We start from the raw sequence: 8,356 nt of genomic DNA, 5'->3' as shown, positions 1-8,356 counted from the left end.
TGAAAGTAAATCAAAGCAGTAAGAAAGCCAGGATCCACCATCGGAGTCGTCAATTCCTCTGCCGAAACCATTAAATCTAACTAGGAAGCATGGCGCGAGGAAGCTTCTAAGATGGAGGCGTCAATTCCACCGTTGAAACAACCCACTCACCGTAATTCTACACTAGAGTCTGCAAAACAAGAAATGAAAGCGTCATAAAACTAGAAATAAACTGAGATCAACGACGAAGTCTTCAATTCCTCCGATGAAACTTGAGATCTAACTACAACATCTCAAAAGCGGTAAAGAAAGCGAGGATCCGACATCGGAGTCGTCAATTTCTCTGCCGATGCCGTTAAATCTAACTAGAAAGCGAGGTGTGAAAGAGCTTCTAAGATGGAAACGTCAATTCCATCGTCGAATCATCCAACGCACTGTAAACCTGCACTAAAGTATGGAAAACATGAAATTAAATATAATCCCGAAGTCGGAGTCGTCAATTCCACCATCGAAACTACGGAGCTAAACATGGGTCTAACATCTAAACTACCAATTGCGAAAAGCATCCAACAAATATAAGTAAATAGCATCATCAACATGAAAATAAACAAAAGCTTCAATAAATTGGAAATAAACGAGGTCCAACGCCGGAGTCGTCAATTCCTTCGTCGAACCCATTAAATCTAACTACAAAGCGAGGAGGTGAAGGAGCTTCTAAGATGGAGGCGTCAATTCCACCGTCAAAACGACCAACACCCATGTAAATCTACACTAAAGTCTTGAAAACATGAAATTAAATGTAATCCCGACGTCGAAGTCGTCAATTCCTCCGTCGGGACTATGGAACTAAGCTAAACTAAGCTAATAGAGCTTCCTATCTAAACTACTGTAGTGTTGGGCCACCTTTCTTTACTGTAGAAAACTTCTATTTATAGAGCGGCTTCAGTCTTCAACCCTAAGGTAACTTTTCGTCTGATTTGACCATTTTATCCTTGCAGTAATTTAGGCTTGATCAGTTCATGTCTTCATGTGGTGACCTGATCAGCTCATGTCTTTAAGTGTTGGCTTGATTCAGCTCATGCCTTCATTTGATCAACTTATTGGCCGCCTGGTATTGTCAATTCACCTTCGCTCACTTGATCAGCTTGCACCATGTGCTTGATCCAACTTGATCAATTTAGCATGGCTGTCTGGCATTGCCATCCCATCTAGGCTCTCTTGATCAGCGTGTCTCCAACTGATCAATTTGTCCTCATATTTGGCCATTTTTTTCTCCTTTTCCGAGTTGATCAAGTTAATCATGCACTTGTGGCTTTTTTAATTTTTAGCCCCTGCACACTTAAATTCACCACTTTTTTTCACACATTATCAACCCGTTTAGTGTATAAACACCCATAAAACCATGCATGAAACGAGTCTCATTAGTGAACTCATTCTAAATCATAATGTTGTCATTTGTTTGTGTTCACGTACAAGGTTTTTCTACTGTTTGGTTTTTCGGCTTTGGCCTTATCATGTCAGCCCCAGACACACTATATGGCGAGCCTAGCTAGTATATAACTCATTATTTATATTTTACTTCTTCCGTTCCACTCGAAGTGATATATTTTGCTTTTTTGAATGTCTCATACACATTTCCTAAGAAGGAAACATTATTAATTTTCTTACTTTATTATCTTAACACTAAACTCATTAAACAAAATTACATACAATCACGTGCCGAATATGTTTCACTTAAAGTTAGACGGAAGGAGTATGTCATGATGATCCACTTATTTTATCTATCTCACTTAAGTTATTACTTATCGCTTCTACTTCTTGAACCTTGAGGCCTATTCTATTGATGTAGGAGTATTATGTTTCTAATTCTTATTCATAGTCTACTCTCTGAATAACCGTGCAATTTAATGTCAATACAATTTGTGGGATTTTATCTATTTGTCTTCTTAAAGAGGAATTGTTTAATGGACGAATTCAAAATTAGGAAAGTAAATCAACACAAAAATCAACAAGAAATAAATCTTCAAATATGAGAAGTAATCCTGAGATAATTTATATGCTGGTGAAAATAATTTTACGAGATAATGGACTTCCCAATCTTGATCTCTATGAGGATTTTGACTTCAATGTTGTGTTGTGATCTTGTCGATCGGACTAGTATATAGTAGGATGTTATCTATAAATGACAAAACACATCTAGAAGTCCTTGGACTAATATATTTTGTTTCATTGGTCATTCTATTAATTTTTGTTTCATTTCATTATGTCCTTTTACAATTTTTTGTTTCATAAGCCTTTATGCAATACACTTTAATTTAAGAGGTTTTTATACTTTTATATTTAATTTGTTTCAGTCTTTATTTCAGAGACTATAATTTATTAAACTTTTTTGTGTTAATTAAATTATATATTTATTTTTCTCCTATTATTTTGATGATGAAAAGAAATTTAGCTATAGTTCATATGATGATGAAAAGAAATTTAGCTTTTATTTTGTACTTATAGACGTGTTTGCTTTAGAGATAACTCATCCGAAGATGAGATTGCTAACTTGTTGATGAATATATGGAGACGAGAAATCGTAAAGAAAAGAATATGTGATTAGCAAAAGTGAGAATTATAGGACTGAGTTTTATGAAGTAGTTTGACCAATCTGATTTTGGGGTGAGTTCTCTCTCTTTTACTATTCTAGCAAGACGAGAACTATTTTGGGGATCGAAATGTTTTTCAATGCTAATTCAGTCCTTCATACCTCGAGTTTTCCCTCCCTCACGAGTTTTGGAATGGAGAATGTTACCGAATCATGAGTAAGCTTAATTGAAAAAGTGAGTAATTGAACCAAAAACGTCAGCCGTTTTATGGCATCATTGTCCCTGCTGTGTTTCCGCTACAACAGAGATCCACGATAGATGATGACGTGGAGTTTAATTTTTTAAAACTCCACTTATTAAATAGTAATAACATAAAATGACGTCGTTTTAATTTTCACCTAAAAGATAAAGTTTCTTTTTTGCATTTAAGAATTTAAAAATAAAAAATAAGACAGTATAAAAGGTGATGCATAGAACCCTAATTCATCTTCTTCTCCCCTTTGTCTGAACGGCAGAATTCTACAAAAAATGGAGCTTGAATTCTTCACAAATCTATCATCAGATATGCCAATCAACATCCTAAATCTGCCATCAGATATGACAATCAACATCCTATCGCGGCTCTCTACCCGAGAAATCGCAATCAGCAAATGCGTATGCAAACCATGGCTCAATCTGATCGAGTCCAACGACATCGTCAAATCCAAAATCAAAACCGCATCTTCCCTAGTTCATTTCACGGCCTCAGCTCGATGCACAATTTTCGAAATTGAAGATGAAGACGAAGCCGATTTGGATATCCATGATCTTCACTACCATCCGCTCACTGATTTGGTGATCCCTCACGGAAACAGAGAATCAATGGAAGCTACCTATGCTAATGATTGCTTCTTCTCAACCCATCAACAACAAAAGGTATTCCTCTTTACATATGCAATCCGATGACTCGTGAATATGCTGAGCTCTCTTACCCTCTTTATATCCCGGAGCGTGAGTTAAAATTTGGATTCGGTGTGAGCAAAATAAGTGGGGAGTATAAGGTGGTCTGCATCAATGCGGAAATTGGTTTCGACACTCATTATGTATACACCCTCGGAACAGGAAAATGGAGGCGCATTGAAGCCGGGGTTGCTTCTGGTTACCTATTTTGGGCTCAACCTCTTTTATGTAATCACAACCTCCATTGGACGGTAATAGATATGTGGCATAACAATTCTATTTGTGGTTTTGACGTTGAAACAGAACGTTTTAGCATCTTCTCTTTTCCTCCTAATGGGTATGAATTTGGGGATTTGTGTGTTTTGAGCGACCGCCTATGTTATTGTTATAGTGTGGATGAGGATTTCATCATATGGATGATGAAGGAATACCAAGTTGAGGAATCTTGGACCGTAGAGTACAAGTTGAGTCCATATTGTGATTTTGATTGGAATTATATGCTTGTTGAGCCAATCAAACTTTTCAAAGATGGTGACATGTTGATGTTGCTGGAAAAAAGTCGTCTCATCTACTATTCCAACAAGACAGAGATTTTGGAATTTGTGGATATGTTCAAGGATTTAGATGCGAACGATTTAGTCATTCCCCTGATTTTCAATCCTAGCCTTTCCTCACTCAAAAATTTTGGATTTAAGAATGTAATCTCGTTTTAGTTCATAATTCTAGTCTACATTAGTGTGTTTGTGTCTATGGCTTCTTTGTCTTTGTAGTTTAGTGTTTAGGTTTACCCTTATTGTGTCAATCCAACACACACTATGTAGAAATTAGAGAAAAGTATTTGAGCTAAAGTTTCTCTGTCGTTGAGTAAGGACTCAAACTTGGATTGATGGGCCAAGAAGCAAAGGCTTGGCAAATATCAGTTCAAGGTGGTGAATCATATGTCGGCACGTTGTGTTGTGATATCCATTCGAGGTGGTAAATCTCTAAGGTGTGTGATGAATTATAGTCCGCAACCATCCCATCCGTCCGTCGAATCAACAAGAGGTTCGTGGAGGATGAGAAGATCAAGGATGATGAGATTTGCTAGACTCTCATGCTTATTTACTTTTCATTATTAGCTTTGCAGCATCTTTTGTTAAGGGAGTTATAAGGATGATTAGATTTGCAAGACTTTCTTCAATATTTAGTACTATTATTTTTCATTAATATCTTTGCAGTATCTTTTACTCCCCCGTCCGTGAAAAGTATGAACTATTTCCTTTTTAGTCTATTTCTGAAAAGTATGAAATTTCTAACTTTGTATACTTTTTCCTTGAACGAGATGGAACTCATTCTCCACTTACAAAACTTTTAAAACTTTTTCTATCTCTATCTCTATCTCTTTCTTACTTTTCTAATTATACATTCAAATCCGTGCCGAACCAAATATTCATACTTTTCAGGACGGACAGAGTATTAAGTAATAAGGATTCGTTTTGATGGCCTACTTTATTTAAATTATTATGAACACTTCTATAAGGATAGACTCGGAGGTTTGGAGGGGCATTTAGGAAAAGTTCATTTGTAATCAGGGCAAACCGTAGGCCTTAGTGAGAGGATTATTAGGCATTTTCGGAGGATTGTCTTAGGCCTCTCCTATGACTTCTTTTTGAGTTAAATTCTACTCCCTCCGTCCCAACTAAGTTGAGTCGTATTCTTTTTTGGGATATCCCAACTAAGTTGAGTTATTTTCTTTTTAAAAAAAAAAAAACAAAACATCCCATCACTATTACTTTATTCCACCATCTACTTTACTCTCTCTTTATCTTTCCAACTTTATTCCTCTCTCCTACATTTCAACACAATTTCATAATCTCCGTGCCCAAAAGATTTGTCTCTACTTAGTTGGGATGGAGGGAGTAGTTCTTATTTTCCAATTTGCTATGTCTCAGTTAGTTTTGTGTCAACCGCCTTTACTCCATATCAGATCGGGGTTTGGCAGAAGAACTTTATAAGTTTCCAAAAATTGAAGATACAGTTCATGAAATCGAATTACAATTCTTTTTGGAAAGATATCAATTGGTAGAACCCTCAATAAAGGATATGTATGAGTCACTCACATATTCTTTTGAATTATATGTATCCGCGAGCAATCAAAATATTTTCTATCGGCTTGTTTTTCCATATATATGGAATATCAACCTGCCCCCATCTGTCCTCCTCCTCCTGAGGATAGGTTTGGTTTCAATAAAGCCCTATTCACATCATTATGTTCAAGCAATAAAGCGGAACTGTCTGGCGTTGCATATTAGAACTCATTAAAGCCCTATTCGCATCATTATGTTCAGTAAAAGGGATGAGGGAAGCTTCAATAGAAAAATATTGGAAGGGGAAATACTTCGAAGATGAAACGCAACTCCTTTGGAAATATTACCAGAATGGTATTTCTTTCTCGTATTTCAAATACTTCGAATATTGACTACACCCCTAAGTCTGAGCTTCGTGGTACTCTTACCGAGTAACATGTCAGATCCAGGGCATCTTCTTTGAGTTAAATTCTAGTTCTTATTTTCCCATTTTTCTATGTCTCAGTTAGTTTTGTGTCAACCGCCTTTACTCCATATCAGTTGGTGCGGTGAATGTGGATCTAGGCATAATGAACACTCGCAACACCGAACAATGACTCGATGGATGAGATCCAGGTAGTGATCTTCATACTCCCTTGAGATTATTTTCATTATTACGAAGATTGTTGAAGATTACTTTCAATTTGAGGACTCGTTTCCTTATTTATTTTCTTTCCTAGAATGGAGTTCGTAGGAGTCCTATAAATAGCTTCTCTTTTTTTGGGATGATCAGTTAATGAATTTTAATTTGAAGGTCGCGCCACAAAGGACTCGAACCTGCCTCAGACATTAACCTCTCTACCGTTTGGCCAACTCACACACACAATAGCTTCTCTTTATATTAACTAGATACCTCGAAAAATAAAGTGTTTAGTTGCAGTTATTGTGTTCAGTTTTTCTCTATATTCGTTGTTTCTTTTGTTGAATTGTCTTTACTCCATATCAATGCTTACGGTGAGCGATGGATTCTACTCGCTCTTTTGAAACATACTCGAATGACATGCTATTGTGCGTGGAAGGATTGGAGAAGGCAGTGTCGGAGCTAAACGCCAAGTTCTACCATTAATAACAAGTTCAATGCTAGTGTTGGAGATTCGTGCACCACACACTAATATACAACAACATGATCTATTGCATGTGGAGGATGTTCAACATTCATCACAACCCTTCATGCAGGAGATACAAGCAATTCATAAACTATAGGCCTAAGTGGGAGGATTATTAGACCTCTTCGGATGATTATTCATCTTTTAAGTTTGAATTCCAATTGTTTTGTTTTTTGTTTTTTTTTTCATTATTTCATTAGTTGAACTACCTTTACTTCATAGTATCAAGTTTTTATCGTGTCAGACTAGTATGTATATCGTGCAGTTCATGTATGGAAATAAAATTATTTCTACAAACGTACCAAAATAATAAAATGACTATTCTCACTATCTCATATATATATAAAATTGTAGTACTCCCTCCGTCCCACTTAAGATTGACACGTTTTCCTTTTTAGTTTGTCCCAACTAAGATGACACATTTCCTTTTTTGGTAACTTTTTATCTCCAATTAATACACTCAACCACTTTTTCTCACTTCTATTAAAATATTCATCTTTCTTTATCTCTCTACTTTAATACTTACACCAACCTTCTCTCTCCAATTAAACACTTTAACCAATAACTCCTAAAATCTTGTGCCGGCTAAGCAATGTGTCATCTTAGCCGGGACGGAGGGAGTACTACATAATTTTAGATGATATTGGTTAGTTTATTTAATTAAAGAGAAAAAAAAGTTCATTGGATGTACTAATGAAGTTAGATGGAATGAATAGAGAAAATGTGTCGAATGTATTTGTATTAAGTTATTTTATTACTCCCTCCGTCCCACAAAAGATGTCACACTTGTGGGACGGCACGGGATTTAAGGACGTTTTGTTTTGTGTGTTAAATGGAGAGAGAAAATATAATTTTTATATTCATGTGAGAGAACTTTTTTCAAAAATGGAAATGTGACATTTTTTGTGGGACAAACTAAAAAGGAAAGTGTGACATCTTTTGTGGAACGGAAGAAGTACTTTTCAAAAGAGTACATGACATATTCTTAGGCATACTAAAAAAGAAAAACATATTATCTAAAATGTGATCAATGAAATATTCCTTTGGTACAAAGTAGGTATTTTGATGTGAATCAAATTCCAATCGCTGAGTAAATGATGAATCATCTTTTAAAACAAATTATAGGTAGTTTATATTAGTCTTTGCATCCTTTATTAGGAGTTTCGGTTTACCATTTTAGTTCGTCCACAATTAGAAGTTTCAGTACATGATTATTAGACCTCCACATTCCACTAACTAATTTCATTTACATTTTATTATAAAACTACTCTCTCCGTCCCCAAAAAAATATGCACTTTGGGTTCGGCATGAGTTTTAATGCAAAATTAGTAAAGTAAGAGAGATTTGGAGAGAAAAAGTAATTAAAGTAGGAGAGATTTAGAGAAATTGGGTCTCACCTCATTAGAGAGAATAAAGTTTCTAAAATTAGAAAGTATATATTCTCGTGAGATGAGGGAGTATTATATAAAAATGTCCCCATATTCCACAGCAGTGTCGGATCCAGGTGGGGTCGGCCCGCTGTCCCCGGAGAATCGCCGGATTATACCCTCCCTCAGCTGCCGACCCCACGCCGCCAAACTTCCGCCCCAGCTTATAACCAGTCGCCGATTTGTGCAGAGAAGGACGAAAGAAGAGA

At 36.1% G+C, this 8,356-nt stretch overlaps 1 protein-coding gene across 5 annotated transcripts; it reads left to right on the top strand.

Moving 5' to 3' along the window:
* The first annotated feature begins 3,080 nt into the window (after nt 1-3,080).
* LOC125208399 lies at nt 3,081-7,011 on the top strand. 5 transcript variants are annotated; one of them, XM_048108005.1, is made up of 3 exons: nt 3,081-3,485; nt 6,081-6,190; nt 6,634-7,011. In XM_048108005.1, the coding sequence occupies exons 1-3, from the start codon at nt 3,099-3,101 to the stop codon at nt 6,815-6,817; spliced, it is 681 nt and encodes a 226-aa protein (XP_047963962.1). In that variant the 5' UTR covers nt 3,081-3,098; the 3' UTR covers nt 6,818-7,011. The 5 variants fall into 5 exon arrangements, 4 of the variants coding, with proteins under 4 accessions (XP_047963962.1, XP_047963963.1, XP_047963965.1 ...); XM_048108006.1 differs by lacking the exon at nt 6,634-7,011 and adding an exon at nt 6,369-6,602; XR_007174106.1 differs by lacking the exons at nt 3,081-3,485; nt 6,634-7,011 and adding exons at nt 5,845-5,929; nt 6,369-6,602.
* Nucleotides 7,012-8,356: the final 1,345 nt, after the last annotated feature.

Source organism: Salvia hispanica, chromosome 2 (genome assembly GCF_023119035.1).
Source record: "Salvia hispanica cultivar TCC Black 2014 chromosome 2, UniMelb_Shisp_WGS_1.0, whole genome shotgun sequence".
In the NCBI taxonomy this organism is placed as follows: domain Eukaryota; kingdom Viridiplantae; phylum Streptophyta; class Magnoliopsida; order Lamiales; family Lamiaceae; genus Salvia; species Salvia hispanica.
Note: the sequence above shows the minus strand (reverse complement) of the source record. Positions and strands in the feature narration are given on the sequence as shown.

Excerpts from the sequence above, each read along its gene's own strand:
- LOC125208399 (XM_048108005.1), top strand. The coding sequence starts at position 3,099 with ATGGAGCTTGAATTCTTCACAAATCTATCATCAGATATGCCAATCAAC. Across the intron at positions 3,486-6,080 it reads CAACCCATCAACAACAAAAG|TTAGTTTTGTGTCAACCGCC; the intron begins GTATTCCTCTTT and ends TCTATGTCTCAG. Across the intron at positions 6,191-6,633 it reads ACTCGATGGATGAGATCCAG|GATTGGAGAAGGCAGTGTCG; the intron begins GTAGTGATCTTC and ends TGTGCGTGGAAG.